The 21,637-nt window shown below is 44.8% G+C and overlaps 1 protein-coding gene across 3 annotated transcripts in view; it reads left to right on the top strand.

Moving 5' to 3' along the window:
• The window catches only part of SEZ6L (seizure related 6 homolog like), a 176,596-nt gene extending 162,696 nt beyond the window's left edge, over positions 1 to 13,900 (top strand). Inside the window, exons 13-17 of one of the 3 annotated variants that reach the window (XM_074321069.1) lie at positions 1,870 to 2,064; positions 3,900 to 3,932; positions 5,758 to 5,872; positions 7,257 to 7,359; positions 10,635 to 13,900. In XM_074321069.1, the coding sequence (XP_074177170.1) occupies positions 1,870 to 2,064; positions 3,900 to 3,932; positions 5,758 to 5,872; positions 7,257 to 7,359; positions 10,635 to 10,664 (476 nt within the window). In that variant the 3' untranslated portion in view covers positions 10,665 to 13,900. The remainder of the gene's footprint in view (positions 1 to 1,869; positions 2,065 to 3,899; positions 3,933 to 5,757; positions 5,873 to 7,256; positions 7,360 to 10,634) is intronic. The other 2 variants (XM_074321071.1, XM_074321070.1) reach the window with 2 other exon arrangements.
• The last annotated feature ends 7,737 nt before the right edge of the window (positions 13,901 to 21,637 follow it).

Raw genomic sequence — 21,637 nt, 5'->3', positions numbered from 1 at the left:
GCTTCTTCCCCCATCACAGCTGTCACCGCACTGGGTTGCAATCATCTGCCTGCCGTTCTCTCTCGCACTAAACTGAGTTCTGGGAAAACAGAAACCTGGCTTCTCCAGTTCACCACTCTATCCCCAGCTCTTAACACAAGCCTGGCACATAGGAGCAGAGTAATGTCTGCTGGAGAAAAAGAAAAGCATGAACTCTACAGACTCTGAGGCTTCCTAAACTGTCAAGGGCAGTGTATTGGGTTGTATTTCCCAAGGAGTATTATATACACCACTGGTGCTACTGCTGATGGCTTTAAACAGCGCCCAGGTTAACTTTCTGGTGTTTTATTTTGTTAAGAAAATTTAAACTGACCTTGGAAAACTGTGGTCGTTGGAATATTATTTAGGGTTAGGCTAAATTGTATGGCACTGTTGAAATGGAAAAGCAAGTCAATGGAAATAAAAGTATTAAGTAAACAATAGTACAGTTGGTATGAAAATATGACAAAAATTGTGAAGACCATACAAATAACCAGTGTTTATTGCGTGCTCACTCTATGTTACTTACCTCACATGCATGAGCGAGCTCGTTTAATCCTCGAAACCCTACGAGGTGGCCCATTTTACAGATGAGGAAGTTGAGGCTGAGAGCGGTCAATATTTCACAGAAGTTATTTATGATGCTTCTACTGTATGCCACGCCCTTAACTCCAAACATGCCTTAATGGGCTCATCCCCCATGAGGAAAACGGATGTTAAATGATTAAATACAACATGGTATATGCAGTGCTGGGATGGAGGAAGAACTAGAAGGATTAGTGACTCAATTAGGGGTAGGGGGCATCAGGGAAGGTTTCCTGGAGGTAGAGAAATGAGAACTGAGTATTGAAAGACAAGACTTATCGAGGCTGGGGTGGGCAGGTGAGGGGTAAGGTGAGAGGCAGAAGGAATATTTCATAATTTAACACCACCACCATCCATCATTGACTGAGTACCTGGGGCCTGCCAAGAGCATGCTAAGTATTTTACATTCATTATCTTATTAAGTCTTCCAAGTCCCTACAAGGTACTACTGTTATTCCCATTTTGCTGATAAGAAAACTGAGGCTCAGGGAGGTTGTGGCCTTTGCTGGAGGTCACCCAGCTAGTAAGTAGCAGAATCAATTGTTTTTTTTAAAAAGATTGTTATTAAACTACACCTAAAATACGATATTATCTTAGTTTCAGGTGTACACAATAGTTATTCAACATTTATATACCCAAAGAAGTGATCACCATGAAAAGTCCAGCAACCATCTGACCCCCTGCCATGTTATTGCGATATTATTAACTGTATTCCCCATGCTGTACGTTACAACCCCATGATTTGTTTGTTTTATACCTGGAAATTTGGACCTCTTATTCCCCTTCACCTCGCCTCCCTTTTTAATTTTTCAATTACAGTTAACATTCAATATTATTTTATGTTAATTTTAGTAGTACAGCATAGTAGTTAGACATTTATGTCATTTAAAAAGTGACCCCCCTGACCAATCTAGTACCCACCTGGCACTGTACATAGTTATTACCATATTATTGACTATATTCCCTAAGCTGTACCTTACTTACATCCCCATGACTATTTTGTAACAACCAATCTGTGCTTAATGCCGTCACCTTTTTCACCCTGTCCCCAAGTCCCCTAGAACCAAGATTTTTAACCCAGATTCTACAGCCCAGTACATTCTACCATGGCCATGTATAAGCCATGCCCAGAGGTGGGAGAGAGAAACGTGAGTTTCAGGAATGGAAACAGTTCAATGTGACCTGGGAATGTAGAGGAAGGATGATGGAGGGACTGACCAAAGATTTGCATCATTTCATCAGAGATCCTTTTGGCTTGCATTTCAGCGGAAGAGTCCCTGGCATGTGACAACCCTGGGTTACCTGAAAACGGGTACCAAATCCTATACAAGCGACTCTACCTGCCAGGAGAGTCCCTCACCTTCATGTGTTACGAGGGCTTTGAGCTCATGGGCGAAGTGACCATTCGATGCATCCTGGGACAGCCATCGCACTGGAATGGGCCCCTACCTGTTTGTAAAGGTAAAGAAACCTACTCGTGACCTGGGGACTGAGGGACCCAGAGATGTCAGGACAGGCTTGGAGGAATTCCAAATCTGCTCTTAAAAAGCCGAGCTACTGTATTTCATTAAATCTAAGCTACCACCATTATTTTCTGCACCACTGAGAAAGAAAACAATTGCTGCCAATTAAACTGACTCGGTGCCTTCTCCTTGCTTCGCATTTTTATTTTTACTTACTAACAGGGCTCTTTCACGCTCAGGTTTTTATCATCAAGGAGAGCCATTTTGCTGTTGACTCCTGTTTCCACTACGTGGCTTAAACATTTCCCACCTCTTACACCTGCTTCTCACAACCATTTGGTTCCCAAGGGTTACAAGACTTCAAGAAATTAAGCGCTTATATCAATTAAGAAATACAGCAGAATCTAACCCAAGTGATTTTCAGTATCACATGATCTGGGAAATGATTTAATGTTAAAACTGATTTAAGTTTGGTTTAATTAAATAAGACAGACGTGTCTTTAATATTATTAACATATCTGGCAGTCGAATAAGATCTAAAGTGGTTTCACCTTCAGGGACCAGGGTCCCCGCAACCAGGCGTGGTACCTACAGAGCCTCTTTTGTGTTCAGGGCTTCCATGGACGCTGACTGTGAAGCTCTCCTAGGTTCTAACCTCCTTGCTCTTTTGGTTGAGGTCAAATGCCTTTACCTGAGATCAGGAAGGGTTTTTCGGTTAACAGCAATTGATTGGTTGGTTGGTTGGCTGGTTGATTGGTTGGCTGGTTTTTTAACTGATTTTATTTTGATGAAAAACAAAAACTGGTTTTGTTTTCATCACATTGTAATGAAAGTCAGAGAGTAGGTTTAACAAAGGCACTATATTAGGAAGTCTCGGTATTAGGTAGGACATGAATATTGCTTGGCTGTTAGTGGGATCCCCCCCTTCCACCCCCGCTATAAGGCAATCTTTTTGCCTACGGCTTCACTCTAGGGTTTTGCATCCTTGAAACCCATCCATGGGGCTATATTTGTATGCTCAGCTACCATGATCGCTTTGATGCTAAGGCATGGAGACACCAGCTCCCATCATTTTGAACTTCCAGAGACGTTTTACAGGGAATAAAAAGAAATGAATGAATTCCAGAGAGTTCTGCTATGGCAATGAATGAACAAAAATGGTTTTACAGGGAATGTAAATCCCAGTCAAATAAATATGGAATAAATGTGAAATTAGAAAGGTTCACGGAAATATCTATTTCAAAGCAGGAAGACAATTTTTCACCTCTGGGGGGATTTGGGATTTGGGATTTGGGATTTTTGTCTCGACCCTCACCATTCATCAGCCTTTGTTCTACATGAAAATACTGTAAAGACCAGCACTATGTAGTTAAGAGCAGAGGCTAGAGAAAGTCAAGCGGTACGGGTTTAAATCCTCCATCACTTAGAAGGTGTGGGATGTCAGAGATGTCCCCTCACTTCTCTGATCCTCTGTTTGCTCATCTGTGAATTGGGGATGATAAAGTGTCTACCTAACGAGATTGTGGTGAGGGTTAAATGAGCAAATATATATAAAGCTCTCAGCACAATATCTGACATATGGTGAGTGTTCAGTCATCGCTTGCTATGACTGTTGTTGCCCTTGTTTCTTCCCTCTCTATCTCATCTTCTCTCAGGAACCTAGGAAGGAAAAGCATGCAGGCATTTCCACGAATTCCAGTGGCCCAAGATAAATAAAACATAGCACTAACTTCAGCAAAGCGTGGCATAGGATTTGCTCCTGTTCGTAGTGGCTTCATTTCATGCGCAATGAATTCAGTTGACATTGACTAGTGTCTCCAATTTCTCTTTCAGTTAATCAAGACAGCTTTGAACACGCTTTAGAAGGTGAGTTCCATCGTTGAAAAAAAATCCAATAAATCAAGCTAAGAGCAGAAAACAAGGGCAGGTCCTGGGTAGCCTGACCCAGGTGCTTACAACATTTATTTTTTAAAAAGCTGCCTCCACTCAGCTGGAGAAAATTTCAAAACAAATTATATTGTAAAGGGAAAATAATTGAATTGGCAACTTATGGTGCTAACTGTGACCTCAAAGGGACTGGCAGCCAGTTGTGTTCATGAAGTAAGAAAACCGCAGTCCGTATTTCTGACCATGACATGACCCTATTATAAAACTTTCAACCACATGGTACTGTTTTGGGAAACAAAATCCAGTGACATCTCACCTTCCAAGCTAAACATCCTCCTGGGTTTGGGAGGAAAGGTCTTCCCGGGGAATGTTCTGTGGTCTATTTTCCCCTCGATCTTTCTCTTCCCCAATATATGTGTCCCTCTATCCCCCTTGTTCTCTGTTCTCCTTTTATTAGGAATTACCAAGTGAGATTTATTAATGTGGAACAGACACTGAAGGCTACCCAGGATTTTGTTTTGGTTTTCATTTTCTGGTTCCTTTCCTTTCCAACCCCTCCCATGCATGAAATAGTCTGCATTCTGTATGACCTCCAGTTTGGTCCAAAACCACTCACCCAGGCTATTGCATCAGGAAAAAATTTATATTGTTTCATTTTTGTAAAAAGTTTTAACCAATTAAGCAGGTTTTATTATCATTTTTGGAGACATTTAGCTTTCTGACAATAAGCCGTTCACTCAGAATCTGGGGCGATGGGAATTACATGGCCTCTGTTGCCCTTCCGTGTCACGGATGATTTTTAATCCAAGCAGGCAGAGCCAGGGCTCACATATAAGTGGAGAGGAGGAGTACGTATTAGCCACTGTCCCGGGGAAAGAGGCACTTCGTGGTCTCACTCTCTTTCAGTCCATCCCTTTTTTGCCTTTCCCCAATCAATGCAGCATGAGAACGTCGCAAAGTTTTCTCAGAAATGAGAGCCATTGTAATGTTTTGTGCTCGTGCATTTATCATGGGTTTTAGGTTCGATTTTGCAGACCCTGTTGAGTGACAGTGACTGGATTATAGATTGGCATAGAGCTGAGCTGTATTAGACGTGGCCATGGGAATTGGCAGAGGAAACCTGGAGGCCAAGTGTCTAGAAAAGATGTGGGGTCCTCTTCAAGCCGTACCCCCAGCTCACCCCACGACAGATATCATAGTTCTTATCATTTCCACCAATACTGGAAGATAACATGCGGCCAGGAAGGCATGCAGCCGTGGCCTTGGAGACTCAGAACTGGGTCTTCACAGTTGGGTGTCATTGGGGTGTGCGATACGGAGAACCGCCTCACTGCTCCATGCCCTCTCCTGGAGGGTCTGGTCAAGCAGCTCTGGGGGACCCGCCAGTCTTGGGTGCAACAAGGTCCCTCCTGTCTGCACCCCGGCATGTCAGCCAAATCTGCCTCCCCAGTTAGCACACCTGGGATTTTCTCCACATCTTCCCTTGACTTGGATATTAACCATATCTCAACTGTACACCCCTAAAAATGGGCATGGTATGACCAGGGTTAAATGAGTAGAATTCCCAGTCGTCCTTATAACCACCGCACCCCAGGATGGGTCTGGACTCCCTTGCAAAGAACCAGCACCATCGCCTCTCATCTCTACCTCTTCCCCCTTTGGAGATGGTTCTTCAATAGCTAAGGCTCTGTGACCTCAGTTCTTTGAGTGGGTGCAGGAATAGGAGGGCAGGTGCTCACCTGGGAGCCAGGTACCGTGTCGGTTGAGCGTGGGACATGAGGGTCTCACTGGCTTCTGTGTTTAGTAGCAGAAGCGGCAGCGGAGACATCACTGGAAGGGGGAAACATGGCGCTGGCCATCTTCATCCCTGTCCTCATCATCTCCTTGCTGCTGGGAGGAGCCTATATTTACATCACCAGGTAAGGGGCTTTGGGGCAGGTTGAGGGGCTGCGATCCACTCAACCACCCGCCCACTGGGGACTGGGCCTTTCACCTCTCTGAACCCCAGGGTCTCCACCTGTAGCTCGGGGATGGTTGGTATTCGTGTGATTGTAGGGATGGTGTGAGTCAACTCAGCTCTGGGATAAATATTTATATTGGACACCTACCAACCCTCCGTTGTAGGAGGGCTGAGCAGGTAGCAGCAAATAAGACAGATGCGATCCCTGACCTCAAGGAGCTGTGGGTTACTGAAAGAGATAGACGCGTCACATGGCCAGGTACATCACCTCACTCATTCCATTATTCGCTCACTATTCATTCATTTATTCAACAAGCATGTGTTGACAACCGCATGTGTGCTAGACATTGTCCCAGGAGTTGGGGTCTTAGAACTTGCCTTTGAGGAAGAAAGATGATACTAAACAATGGCTAGGGGAGTCACTAATTCATTCAAATTCACAATTGTTGAGCACCTACTATGTGTCAGGCAGCTTTCTGGGCTCTAGGTACATCACTGCGGAAAAAAAGCAGAAGGAAATATTTGCCCTCATGGGACCCAGATTCTAACAGGGAGGGGGAGGGGGAATAGGAACTAGTACGTGAGAAAAGTATGTAGTACATTAGAAAGTGATAAATACAGGAAGAAAGAGAAAGCTGGGAAGGGAGAAAAAGGGAGCTGGGGTAGGGGTGGTGGTTCTACCTTAAATGGAGTAGGTAGAGGAGGCCCTGTTGAGAAATGACATGTGAGCAGGGACTTGAAAACAATGCAAAGATAAACTATGCAAATATCTGGGATGGGAGGGTCCTAGGCAGAGAAACAGCAAGAGCAAAGGCCCTGAGGCATTTGCCTGATACAAATTGTTCCCGCCCTCCTGGAGCTGGCAGTCTAGTAGGAGGAGAGGAGAAATACACAAATTATAACACCCTGTGACGAACACAATGATGGATAGAGATAGAGTGTGGTAACAGAGGACCCACCTTTAAACAGGTGTTCAGGCTGCTCAGAGGGAACGCAGTATACAGTAGGTGCTCAATACATGCCCACTGTTATTGTTGCTTCTTTGCATTAAAGAAGGACTTGAATCAATTTCAGGGTGAAAACAAATTAAGCTCCAACCCCTCCGCAGTAAAGGGAGGCACCGAGGCTTTTGCTATCACTGACTGGGTGTGAAGTTGAGTGCAATTATGATTTCAGCTTTCACTCCGCTCAGATTCTCACCTTTAAGAGGATGTTTCCATCCTCCTTGTCGTTTGTGGAGGTGCTGGTGCTCAGAAAGTGGCACTAACCGCTCCCCTTAGGTGTCGGAAGGTGTCTCATGGTCCAGGAGCAATAACCTCTCTCCTTTACTGTCTCTTCTCCAGATGTCGCTATTACTCCAACCTCCGCCTTCCCCTGATGTACTCTCACCCTTACAGCCAGATCACCGTGGAAACGGAATTTGACAACCCCATTTATGAGACAGGGGTGAGTGGGTCTCTCTTCTCTCGCAGCGCCTCCCGCTTTGTCTGCTCTGAATTCACCAATAGCAAAACTGAAGGTGTCATTTCCTTTTGCTCACGATGCCACTGGCAGAAAGGCGTGGCCAGTGGTCCTGTGTTATCCCCACTATGACCCCGATGGCAATAACGGCTCCCAGAACCCAGCTCACTTTGCAAGCCAGTGACAAGCCTGTCGTGTTGTTTGTTCTTGGCAGAAGGATTATAGAAAGAACGGGCTACACCAAAAACCCATGGAGAGATGGCTGAGATGGGTCAGAGCCCACTGGTGGCCTGGTGACAATGGGCAGCATCCCCACACACCTTGCTGAACCCCACTCCTTATTGAATGGCAGTGTGTGACATTCCTACACATTTGAGTGGCAGGACTTGTACTGGGTGCTAGGGATACAGTCATGAACCAAATAGACATGGTCCTGCCATTAATGAGCTCACAGTCAAAAGGAGACAATAATATCACTATCGATAACTATACGTACCCTGGAGAGGACATCTTAAATACCTGATCATCCTTGAATCCTTGCAACCGTTTGTGAGAGACTCTGTGGTTATCTCTGATTGGTTGATGAGGACATTGACGTTCAGAGAAAGGAAAATGTTTTAGCCAAGGTTGCACATAGCCAGAAGGCCCCGCCTGGAGCCAGGATGCAAACTCTGTCTGATGCCGTTAATCATTATACTGCCTCCCCGTCAACTTCAAATAATCAAATTTGTCAATGAATATCTTGATGGCACCAAATCATAATTTTTAAAAAAATGACTGAATTTTTTTCAGTTGACATTCAATGTTATTTTATATTAGTTTCAAGTGCACAGCACCGTGCTTAGACATTTAGATAATTTATGCAGTGATTCCCCCTGATTAGTCTAGTACCCACTTGGCACTATACATAGTAATTATAACATTATTGACTATATTCTCTAGGCTGTACTTTACATCCCTGCGACTATTTTGTAACTACCAATTTGTATTTCTGAATCCCCCAACCATCACTTTGCCTCTGTATCTATGAGTCTGTTTCTGTTTTGTTTGTTCGTTTATTTTGTTCTTTATATTCCATGTGTGAGTGAAATCATATGGTATTTGTCTTTCTCTGTCTGACTAATTTCACTTAGCATAATACCCTCTAGGTCCATTCCGGTGGTCACAAGTGGTAATATTTCATTCTTTCTTATGGCCGAGTAATATCCCATTGTATATATGTACTACAACTTCTTTATCCAATCTAGTGATGGGCAGTTGGATGGTTTCCATATCTTGGCTATTGTAAATAGTGCTGCAATGAACATAGGAGTGCATACATCTTTTCAAATTAGTGTTTTTGTTTTCTTCAGATAAATACCCAGAAGTGGAATTGCTGGGTCATATGGCAGCTCTATTTTTAATTTTTTGAGGAACCTCCAAACCATTTTCCACAGTGTCTGCACCAATTTGCGATCCCACCAACAGGGCACAAAGGTTCCCTTTTCTTCCCACCCTTGCCAACACTGCAACAAATCACAATTTTTAAAGACCATGAAAGAAATTGGGGTGCTATAAAAATGTCTGATGGGGGAAACTCAGAAGTCATGGGAGAAGGCATCTTTGAGAAAGTGATGTAAAACTGAGACACGTAAGGTGGGTAGAACTTAGATGGTGGTTTACGAAGATGCCAGGGAGAAGGAAGAGCATGTGCAAAGGCCCAGAGGCATGTGTGAGACCCAGGTTGGTCATGACTTTGCACAACCACAACCCTTCCAATTCACTGTGTCGTGATGCGTAATCATCTCCCAAGGTTTGCAGGAGGGGCACAAACTTGATTTGTTTCTTGTTCCTGCTAACTTTTCCTCACCCCCTTTCCTCTGACTTCCTGTGTTAGTTATTGATTGATGTATAACAATATTATTGCATACCTATGGGCCTAAAACAACACCTTTATTATCTCATAGATTCTATAGGTCAGGAGTCCTGGCACAGCCTCGTTGGGTCCTCTGCTTCAGGGCTCACCAGTTATAATCAAGGTGTCAGTCAGGGCTGTGGTCCTATCTGAGGCTCGACTGGGGAAGGATCCACTTCAAGCTTACATGGTTGTTGACGGCATTCAGTTCCTTGCAGGAGTTTGGGACTGAGGGCCTCAGTTTCTTGCAAGCTGTCATCTAGAGGCCACCCTGAGTTCCTTTCCATGTGGCCATCTCCCTAAAGCAACTCACATCATGGCAGCTTGCTTCCTCAGACAGAAAGAGAGAGAGTCTCCTTACAAGATGAAACGCACAATCCTATGTCATATAAAACACAGAAGTGACATGCTAGGACCTCTGTGCTGTATTCTGTTGGTAAGAAGCAAGTCACAGGTCCTGCCCACCCGTAAAGGGAGGGGATCACGATACAAGGGCATGAACCCTAGGAGTTAGAGATTGTGGGGACCCTCTTAGAGTCTGCCTACCACACTCCCATCTACCACAAAGTATAGACCTGATTAGCGGGAACTATAGACCTTCATTAAAGCATATGACAGTGACCTCTTCCACGGCCAAGCCTATGACTTCTTTTATCTCCCTGCTCCTCTAATCTAGAGGCTTGGAGTATATGACACATACTCCATGAATATTAGAGAAACTGAACTGGTTGCTACCCACGTAGTCATTTTAGATATGACATTGCTAAGAAGAGTGCATATGTTATTTTGCATTCTATGGAGCTTGTTTCCAAATCCTGAGAGAAAGTCAAGTTGATAAAGAACAACGCTTTAAAAACTAGACCTTGTTAATACCTATCAGTATAGTCGGTTACCTAGCTCTCTAATCATGCCGTGTAACAAACAATTCCAAACCTCAGTCGCTCAAAGCAACACGTGAATTCGCTGTCGGTCAGTGGGGCAGTGTTTTCAGGTCGTTTCAGCTGAGTGGTAGTCCTGCTTCGGTCGTGCTCGCTCACACATTTGGGATTGGCTAGTCATGTCTGGGGGACTGTGCTCTGTTCTCCATGTCCCTCATCTTTCTGTTGGGACTAAAGGCTGTCAAGGCACACTTTGTTCATGGTGATGGCAGAAGAGCAAGACACAAGCAGAAACACAAGCACTTTTCAAGCCCCTCTTATGACCTATTTCCTTATGACCCATCGGCCAAATCAAGTGAGGGTCAGAGTGGAAGGCATTGCAAAGTCACATCGCCAATGTCATGGACACAGGGAAGGGTGAAGAGCTAGACCATGAATGTGTCACTCTGCCCCACCGGGCATTAACTGATTGCATCTCTCTCTTGCAGGAAACCAGAGAGTATGAAGTTTCTATTTAAAGAGAGCTACACTTGAGACGGGAACTTACAGATGTGAACTCAGCTACAACCTCCTCGAGAAATTCATCCAGAGACCATATGGCATTTGATGGAAAACCCCCGGAGTGTCGGCTGTTGTCTTTTCTTTAGACTCTTTCTTGAAGACTTACTGTTTTCTTCACTGTATTTATTATATTTAAAATTGAAATAGGTGTGGTTGGATGTATTGCAATGGCAGTTAGATTCATGTTACAGCCTCAGTGCTGAAGGCAGGTGGAAAAAATGGCAAACATAGCAGCAGAAGGAAAAAGAAAAAAAAAAGGCAAAAAACCAGGTTGAATTTCTCCCACCGGCAGTGCCATGCTATGGCTGCATCAAATTGCATGCACCTTTGAGATCCAGGCCCTGGTGTTTTTAGTACAGATCTAAATCCCCAGATTAGGTTGGATTAACTTGCGTTGGAATTGCGCATGGATACTTAACCAGGTCTGCTCCCAAACAAATCCTGTGTTCACTCTTCCGGATTTTCCCAACTCCCAAAAGGTCTTGCCACATCCCTGCCACGTCTGTGGTCCTTCTGAAGGCAACAAAGGTGTTGTGTAAACATTCTGTTCAACCCTTCTGTCCTCACTGGACGCTGGCAAAATAAGAAAATGTTTTCTTTCTAGAAAGGTGATAAATGTCAAAGAAAAATTTTCAGAGAGGATGAGAGATTTGGGAGTTCCCGTAAAGAACTAGGGAAGGGGGAACATTGGGTGAGGTAATCAATTTACTAAAATGTTCCTTTCCTTGACACTCCTTCAACGACGAAGGAGCAGGTAATTTATGTTACAAGTGCCAGAATCGATCAACTTGTTCAGCAAAGCCACCCTCGAGCTGTGACAATATATCCACAGCTTTGCCCATAGAGTGATAAGGGTTTGTGTTGCAGGGGTGAAATGTCCTGAAATCCAGGGGTAAGCTGTTTTTCTCCTGGGGTGCTGGAATGTCTGAGCCTTCAAAATAGGGGAGACTCAAGTGCACTGTTTCTCTGAAAGGTGTCACCTTCAGGCTATACTTGCAATCAAGTATTTCGACGGGGAGGGTCCTATGAGAAGAAACTGCTTTTCTGTTCTCTGAAGCTCTGCCCAGATGTTGGTCGGTGGCATGAAAGCTGACCGTGGAAATACAAAGAAACAGGAACAGGGGAATTAAAACCACAAAGGAATCTGCATTATACGGTTCAAACACCAATGAGGAGAGAAGGAGGAATTTCACGCCAGAAAGGAATTCTTAGCACCTTATTCATCACGTGAGCATCCTTGTATTTTATCAGGGTCCTTACATCCCAACTCAGTGGGACTGGTGAGCGTGTGACTAAGAAGGAAGATTCTTTTCTAAAGACAGGTGTAAAGAAAAGGCAGGGGACGAGGATGCACGGAAGGAATAGTACATGCAAGGCAGTTTCACCTCCCTCGGACTGTCAGCCACCTCCCCAGTGACAGCCGATGGTTCAGAGAAGCACACAGGCTCAGTGGTCCTCTTTGGCACCCTCCCACGCTCCCTAGAATTGTGTTAAATTGGCCGGTTTTCAAACAAGAAAAGACCTTTCTGGCTGCCATGCCACTGGGAGAATGGCTGGGTGTCTATATTTTGGAAGCATCTGAAACAGCATAAGGCAGTTGGCTTTGCACACACGCACATACCTTCCTCCCAGCCAGGAGCTTGGACTTCATTCAGTCTTGAGGTCTAAGGCTGAAATAATTTCCTGCTGCCAGAAAGGAATCCTGCATATATGCTCCCTAAGGCATGCATGCGTGACGCACAGCAAGAGATAATTAAAAGCTGTTTTCCAGCCATTCAGAGCCCACCCCATTTTCTGAAAGAACCAGAGGAAAAACGTTCCAGATCATTAGTGAACAATGTCATGTTTGGAGAAAGATCAACAATGCAAATTAATGTAACCTTTTTTGAAAAGGCAGAATCCAATCTTTGCTTTTATTTCTGTTTGATGCTTATTCTAACCCTAACTCCAAGGCATCTGGAAAGAAAAACTCTATTACTGATACCTAATTTTAGAACATACTGTGGTTCTGTGAAAACTAAACATTTGCCTTTCATAAAGACTGACAAAATGTAAAATCTTTATTCTAACCTTGTCCCCTAAACCTGGCCAGGCCATGGCCCAGGAATTCTTATTGGTTATTGGAGGGATAGAAAAGGTGTTGATTTTTTTTTCCCCAGAATACCAATGATGTCTTAGTTTTGTCTAGTGGTACAGCACCTGTAATCATATTTTAAACGTTTGTTTTAGCCTAAAGATGGACCATGCAAGCTTGACAATGTACAGTGTGACTGAAAAAAAGACAGGTTGGGGTCTCATTTTCTTTTTAAGATATCTGAATGTGTATTTGTAACATGTAAAGGTAAAGAAATAATAATAGTGCCAAAAATGTACCAGGCATCTCATTTCAGTTCATACATGTCTGTTTTTATAAACCCATTGGGATTAAATATTTTTGAACAGGATACAATCCTGAGAAACTCGAGAAACGGACTGAACCTTCCTACAAGCCACTCTTTGTTTTTAAAACAGTGGGGAAATACGTTTACAGAGATTTTGAGCTTCAAAGAATGCATGTGATGGCGTGTATTACATGCTAATTCGTATACGCTGGAACTATCAGCAATTGCCCTGTGCTTTGAAAAGGCACACACCGGACCCTCTTCAGCTTGGAGCTCATCTTTTGCTTTTATGATGAGGGGAGTAGAATTGTTTAGCCAATATAAGTATTCTGGTCACTCCTTGATGGCCATCCTTACTTAGTTCCATAGACATGCTTTAAATATGATCTTTTGAAGTCAGTTCCTTGGAGAGCCTACGGAACCTCAGGCTGACAGCTTTGGAAATTGCGAAACAGCCCTGCAGGAAACAAAGTGGCTACATCATCAGGATGGTTGTGTAAATGGAAGTGACAAAGCAAATATATGGGTAGATTTAGACTGAGAGTGAGCCTTGGGCAAAAATGACCTTTCTTTGGAGTAAGTCCAAAGAGTATGACTTTTCTATGCCCTTGAGTGGTTATGGCGGGTCATAAGAGGTCAGATGGTATGGATTGTTCAGCACCCCTAAAGGCAGGCTTTCTCCTGGGAAGTTTTCATTTCCATTTTATCTCCAAACAGAATCAAAAGCAAAACCAACTTTGTAAGCTAGAATAATGAAATGAAGTCATTTTCCACTTTGTATATATTGATGCTAATAAAAGAAATGAAAAAGAGTCACATCCACAGGATTTTTGTTACAAAGCCTCCACCGTGGCACCAAGGGCAGTATCTCCAGTTTCTGGGCCTTAGGTTGGAGGAGCCAACTGACACTTTGAATGCCAACTCGGGAACGGTGCTGGGAACATTTGGGGAATGTTTGGGACAAGACAGGACTCTGCCATCATCAGACATACCATCATCCTCCTGTCCTAGCCAGCTTGGGCTGCGTAACAAAGCACCACAGACGAGGTGGCTTAAACAACAGACGTTTGTTTCTCACGGTTTTGGAGGCTGAAACATCTGAGATCAGCGTGATGGCTGATTCCTGGCTTACAAATAACCTTCTCACTATGTCCACACAGGCAAATCTCTCTCTCTCTCTCTCTCTCTCTCTCTCTCTCTCTCTCTCTCTCTCTCTCCCTCCCTCCCCCCTCTCCTTATAAGGCCACATTCCTATCAGATTAGGGTCCCACGCTTATGACCTCATTTAACCTAATTAGCTCCCAAAGGTCCTGTCTCCAGTAACACTGGGGATTACGGCTTCAACATACGAATTGGGGGCACACAATTCACTCCATAGCATTCCACCCCTGGACACCCAAACTCATGTCCTTCTCACATGCAAAACATATCCATCCCATCCCATCAGTCCCAAAAGTCTTACCTCATCCGACATCAACGCTAAAGTCCACAGTCTCACGGAAAGCAGGTGCGGGTCAGACTGGAGGTACAGTTGTCCTGGAGCAAATTCCTCTCCAGCTGGGCACCTGCAAAACCAGGCAAGTTATGTCCTTCCAAGATACAATGGTGGAACAGACATAGGATAGATCTTCCCGTTCCAAAAGGGAGACTCAGAAAGAAGAAAGGGTGATGGATCCCAAGGAAGGCCAAAACACAGCAAAGCAAATTCCAGTAGATCGTAAGTCTCGAGAACAACCCTCTGGTTTTATACCTGCCCTACAGGTCAGCCGGGTGACAGCATCATCCTGTAAGTGTCCAATCAGCTTCCATTATAAAATGGACAGGTGGACTTCTGAAAGGTCCCCTGGGGAGACGCTGCATAGGTGCGCCCAGGGCCGCTGGCAGGACCAAGGTGGGGCTGAACCCTTCACGAGCCTGTGACTCAATTCTGGAATGGAGACTCCAAGGAAGGACAGACAGGGTGAAGAAAGAGGATGGAAAGGTCAAAGTGCACCCAGGATGCCTTCAGAAACCAAAATTCTGTTTCCCACGCTGGCCCACATGTTTACAACAATAGTGGAGAGACAGAGCTTCCCTGGAGACCACAAACCACCCTCACTGGTAGATGTGCTGCAGACAAGTTAGTCAGGATGGACAGCCCTGGGCTGGGAGAGAAAGAACCAGAAAGACGTGACCGGAGAGATCCCTGCCAGGATAACATACTAACAACAACAGTAATGGCAGTCATAATAATATCGGGCATTTGTTGGCTGCGTACCACTTCTATTTGTTTTGTTTCTTCTTCTTCTTTTTTTTTTTTTTTTTTACACTTGAAATGCACTTTTAGAATAGTTTTAGATTTCCTAGTTATTGGACACCCTGTAATATCTCATCTATTCCTGTTTGTAAAGAAACTGTTACTATTCTCCTTTTACAGATGTGCTATCTGAGGCTCAGAGAGGCTAAGTCACCTGCCCAAGTTCACACAGCTGGTACACAAGGGAATGGGACCCAGGAAGTCTGGCTACTGGGCCGTGTCCAGGGCAGGAATGACCGAGGCCAGCCTCAGATTCAGATATGCTACCCCCTCCCAGAGTGCCCAGAACCAAAGCAGGCTGTTTTAGCCCAGGGATGCCCTCCCTTATTTGACATTCGGCCTAGAAAGTGTTTGGCTGGGTTCAGCAATGGCTAAGAGCTGGAACTGTGAGTTTGAATCTTGGCTCGATGAATAATTAGCAGCTTATTGGGGTGAGGGGCCCACGTTGGGGGAAGATACCTCCCTACGTCACTGTGGAGGCTTCACCCTGGGGCCTCTACACCCCATATAAAAGAAGGAGGAAAAGTTACTAACAGTCCAAAATGTGACAGAAGTTTGGGGCAGATACTAAAAAGTGCCGGTCCGATATCTGTTTCCCTTCTATTGCTGACAGAACCTCAGTTTGTTCAGAGCAACAGTGACACCATCCTCCAAGAATGGGTCATAGTTGGGTTCAATTAGGATCATCCTGTTACCCCTTTTCCCTGCCTCCTTTGCTGCCAGGATGGATCCTCTGACCCCTTCTGACCAATGAGCTTTAGCAAAAGTTGGCTTGGTGTGTGTGAGGGGGCTGGAGGGGGCTCTAAGGAAGTCTTTGCTCTCCTGACGAAAGGGGACCCCGCTGCTACAGCACCAGTACCAGTCCCCTTTCTCCCACCTTGAACCCGATCGTGATGCTTCATGACTTCAGTGGCCAACGGCCATCTTGCAACGGACGTGTGCAGCACAAGGACAAAAGCAGTACACTAAGAATGGTGAGATGGGGAGGAACCCTGGGTCTCTGAGGGGGCCGACACCATCCTGCCTGACACAAGCATAAAACATGTAATTTGTGGAGCCAGCTCCATAAATGACGATGCAGAGGTGATGGTGTTACATGTTCTGCAACAGTATAAGCAGAGAACATAGGTCATCAACGTGGAACCTAAAAGCAAAGGTAGGCATGGATGCCATTTTCTAGAAATTTCTGCCAACCTTTTAGATCTTGTGCCCCCACCAACCTTCCATTCCTAGTTTTTTCTCACCCACCCTCCCTCCTGCTCTCTCTCTCTCTCTCTCTCCCTCCCCCATGTTAGGACTCCACCAAGATTTATTCCTCCTTTGCTATAAAAGACATAAGATAGAAAAAGTAGTGTCAACATGAATTTCATGGCTTAAACGTTTTAAAGACCTGGTTTTTATTTCCTTACATTTCGTGTATGCGTTTGTTTGCACTAAACTAAGAAATGACCATTCTAAAACTGTGCTGTTATTACTACTGTTTGCAATATAGTTGCCAGGCACATAGTAGGCATTCTTAAACCTGTGTGGAAGGAATGAACATCAACCAACAGAGAAGCCCAAGGTGTGATGAGTGTCACCGGGAACTGGGTCTCTTTAAACCACCAGATGGCACCCTCCGCATGGTTTATTCGGAGGCCTTCAGAATCCTACAGAAACACCATCTTACTTCACTTCCTCAAAACGATTCTTTTCTTTGGACAAAGTCATCCGATGGGTTGTTTCTGACACAGCAGGATTCTTTGTCTATGTTTGTTTCTATTCTGCTTTTTTTCCCCTTTCTCAGTCTTCCTTTCTCTTTCCGTCTTCCCTCTCATCTTCTAATCTTTCTGTCTCTCTGTCTCTTTCTGTTTCATTCTCTGCCTTTCTCTGTGTGTGTCTCTGTCTCTTTTCTTATTGTCTCCCTCCCTGATTCTCTGTTTCCCTCTGTCTCTGTTTCTCTTTCTGTCTCCGTTTCTCTCTCGGTCTCTCTGCATCCCGCCCCCACCACATCACCCCCGCACCAGCTCCCTCTCCCAGGGACCCGATTGTCAAGCTGCTCACGTCGTAGGCTGCCTTAAAACCTGCCACCACGCACATGTTCATGGCTGGATTTTACCTGTGTCCACCTCTGTTAAGAAAATCTTTGACCTTTGAGATTCCAATACAAAGAGCGTAATACGACCTCAGGGAACAGCAGCGTCTAGGAACAAAAAAAATACCTCATTCCTATTGCTCTGTGGTTTTGAAAGATGCACAGCCCAAGGGTCTGGAGGCCCCTGGAGGTCCTGGGGGGAGTTGCCCCACACCCCATCCAGGGCTGCTTCCCCTCCCACCCCCACTGTAACCACCGTGAGGAATTGAGCTGATGACTGTTTTGTTTTCTGGAGTCTCAACGTGTGCAACAGATACACCCAGCAGTTGTGTCCTAATCCTGCTCAGCCGTTTGCCACAACTATGTCTTTTGTCATTTTAGCTGTGAGTTTAAGAGCGGAAGAACAGAATGGGAGGCCGTGAAAAGATCCTGAGGCCGTGTTAAGAACACAGCGGCAGAGCCAGACATCCTTGGGATGAAGGCTGGTGGGACACATAAGGGTTGGATAACCTTGGGCAGGGGGACAGCTAACAGGTGTTAAGCATGTAGATGAAATAAAGGGCCACAGACTAAAACTGACAAGCTCAGGGGAGGCCAGCACGGCAGGCCCTGCACACTCAGAGACAGAAAGTAACCACATAGGATGGTCTGAACAAAAAAATTCTTCACTAAAAGTGGGTCATGGCAGGTAGTCCTGTTTTAGAGCCTGTAGCTTCCTTGACAAAGGTCAATCTTTACCTTAAGTGAGCCTGTCTGTTGATTTTTTGCATCTAAGATAACATACTTTTGAAATCTCAAAGTAATCTCCTTTTCCATACCCTTCAGGGCACACCTGCCACAGGAGACCACAGAACCCCTCATTGTTATCTTGTTCCCAGAATGCCATCTCTGTGTGCTGTTAAAGTTAATTATTAACTTTCCTGCACCCACCAATATAAAAGAAGTATTACTTTTTATCCAACCCCGGGATTTCCCTGCTTTGCTTTCTTGTGTCCCCTTAGTCTACCACCAATGGATTTCCTGTAACCCGCCTTACAGCATGTCCTTTGATTCTAACGTACAAAAGAAGCTGTAAAACTGCCATGCTCCAGAGCATTTTATCAATCCATTGAGATTTGGCTCAAATAAACTCATAAAAATTCTCTACAGGTTTGGACATCTGGCACTGCGATAATCTCTGTAGAGATGATTTCATTTAATCCTCCCAGCAACCCTGCAAATGACAAACCAGTGTAGATAAGGAAGCTGAGGCTCAGAGAAGATGGATAATTCATCCAATGTCACACAGCTCAATGGTCACCCTTAAAACAGTCTGATTCCTGAGCTTCCCTCCCAGGGCCCTGACCACCACGGTCATCCTGAAGGGAATTTCTCATCCGTCACAGACCCGCTTTGGGGAACTGTGTAGCTGCCTCCTCACCAGAATGGCGTCCATATAGTCCCTGCAAATTCAGGGACCCAGAGATGTTTGTTGTCAGGGAAGATGGGTAAGTGAGTATAAGGCATTTACAACAAGTCTGGGGGGAGGCTGAACGCATTTCCCGAGCATCCAGAGCTCCAGCTGGCAGCCTCATAATGCACGTCTCTGGGGCAGCAGAGAAGGGGCAAAAGGCCATGGAGAGTTTAAGCAACTCTCCCAAGGAAACACGCTCCACTCTTCAGACAGGCTCTTCTCCAGGGAGGATATGCTCAGCAATCCAAGACATTTTTTCTTTTCACATTTGAACAATTCTGAAATCAGAGTGTATCTTACAAAGGGTGCCCTTTCATAATTGCTTGGCAGCACTTTCTTTCATGTATATTTTTTAAAAACCAGTAAATCCTAGAGTCAAAGATGTAACCTACTATTCCATGAACTACGGTAGCTCAGGGGCTGGCTCTCATTGGCCCAACCTGGATCATGTGCCTATCCCTGGCCAATCACTGCTATTCTGGTTGTAATGCCTTGATCAGGTGCCTCTCTGGTCTTAAAAGTGTTGCTACCAGAAGAAAAGGCTGGGAGTTCTGGGCCGGCAGAAACAGCTGCTGCCTCCTATACCCAGAGTCATTTGGAGTTTTGGTGAGGATATGTACGTGTAACAGTGAGACCCTAGTAACTGCCTAGTACTCTAGTTTGCTATTATTAAAGATTTTAAGTTGAAACTTTTCACCTGAACCTCTTTGGACCTCTAAAAAAAACTTGTGGTTTACAAAAAATACCCAAAATAGATAAACAAGTTAAATGACACCACCAGGAACTACTCAGACAAATCTAAAATGTTGCATCTAAGAGGAGGGTATCCAGGTGTTCTGGTTTTGTTTGTTTTTTAGGGTTGGTTTTTTTTTTAACCTTTTTAGTATGTTTGGAATTTTGCAAAATGAAAAGACTTGATGGGAACAAGCACATGAAAATATCTATAATGAGATACTACTTCACACCCACGAGGGTGGACATAATTTTAATAATGGAAACGACGAGTATTGGGTAGGACGTGGAGAAACTGGAACCCTTGTATAACTGCTATGGAAACACTTGGGTGATTCTTCAAAAAGTTAAACTTTGAATTATCAAATGATGCAGCAATTCCACTTCTAGGTATATGCCCAAATGAATTGAAAACTGGGACTTAAACAAAACCTATACACAAATGCTCGCAGCAGTACTATTTACAATAAAGCAAAAAGTGGCAACAACACAAATGTCCATCAGTGGACAAATTTATAAACAAATTGTGGCCTAGCCATACAATGGCATATTATTCAGCCATAAAAATGAGTAAAGTACTGACACATGTTAAAACATGGATGAACCTTGAAAACATTTTCCTGAGTGAAATAAGCCAGACACAAAAGGTCACATATTGTATGATTCCATTTATATGAAATATCCAGAATAGGTAAATCCATAGAGACAGAAAGCAGATTGGTGGTTTAAGGAGGCTGAAGGAAGAGGAGGAGAGGGGGTAACTGTTTAACAGGTCCAGGAGTTTTGGGGGAGGGATGAAAATGTTTTGGAATTAGAGAGTGAGTTGCATAACATTATAAATGTATTAAATGTCATTGAATTGCTCATCTCAAAATGATGCATTTTAGGAGAGAGATCCAAGATGGCAGAGTAGCTAAACACTGTACCTGCATCCTTCCATGAACACATTAAAATTACAACTAAATTATATAACAATCAACCTGGAGAACCACCTGAAGTCTAGTTGAAAAGAAGTCCTATAACTAAAGCATAAAGCAGAAGCCAAATCGAGACTTGTAGGAGGGGCGGAGATGTGGAACAGGCTCCAAACCTCCAAGTGACAGTTGAGAATCAGGAGGGATATCTCGACCACAGAGGTTACCCCCAGAGGAGTGAGGGACCCCAGTCCCCCACACCAGGCTGTGAAAAACCGTGGGGATTCCAACTGTTCAGGTGGGACAGAGGCTGCAGGAAACCCAGACGTCTTTTTAAACAGCCCACGCTCGCAGGTACTCACTGTGGGCTCCAGCAGAAGGACGGTGACTGGCAGGGCCTCAGAGACATATAAGGGCAGACTGAGGGTGTGGCTTAGAGGGAAGACTGGAGGACAGCATTTTCCTGGGGAGGAGCCTTTCTCCTGTGCATCCAGCAGGCCAGCGCCATCTTTCCTATGTTGAGCCCACCCCCACAGGCCAAATGTGAATCTGATTGGCCTGGTGAGCTCTGCTGCTCTGCCCTGCTGACTCAGCTGGGATCCCGCCCAACTAATTCCAGCACTACCAGAGCACTTTCTCTATGAGCAGCCAGCTCCTCCCGAATTGCACTCTTTCTTGGAAAAACTACTGGAGTCCACGGACCCCAGATGAGCAGTGGCTGGCCTCGGTGTACTCTGACACTTTTGCTGAGTCACTCACACTCAGTGCTAGCACCAAACCAGAGTCTACATTAACCTGGTGACCACAACTCTTCCCACTCTAGTGACGCCCTGAGACCCTGCCTCACCCAACTCCTGTTATGCATGTGGCTTTATCAGTGGCTCAACCTTAACGGAGACAGCAGGTGGCAGCAGGCCTCCAGTTATCCTGACTTTTTGCGGAGTTACCCCAGACGTGGTCCTGGTGGCTGCCATCCTTCTATCAGGTAGTGACCGACTCATCACAGGCAGTGGCTGACCTGGGCCTGCACTGGAGCCCCCACACAAAGGCCCCAGAACAAACACTTGGAAGTTGGCTTCA

Source organism: Rhinolophus sinicus, linkage group LG16, assembly GCF_036562045.2.
Source record: "Rhinolophus sinicus isolate RSC01 linkage group LG16, ASM3656204v1, whole genome shotgun sequence".
Lineage (NCBI taxonomy): Eukaryota > Metazoa > Chordata > Mammalia > Chiroptera > Rhinolophidae > Rhinolophus > Rhinolophus sinicus.
This window is presented reverse-complemented; position numbering and strand designations above follow the sequence as displayed.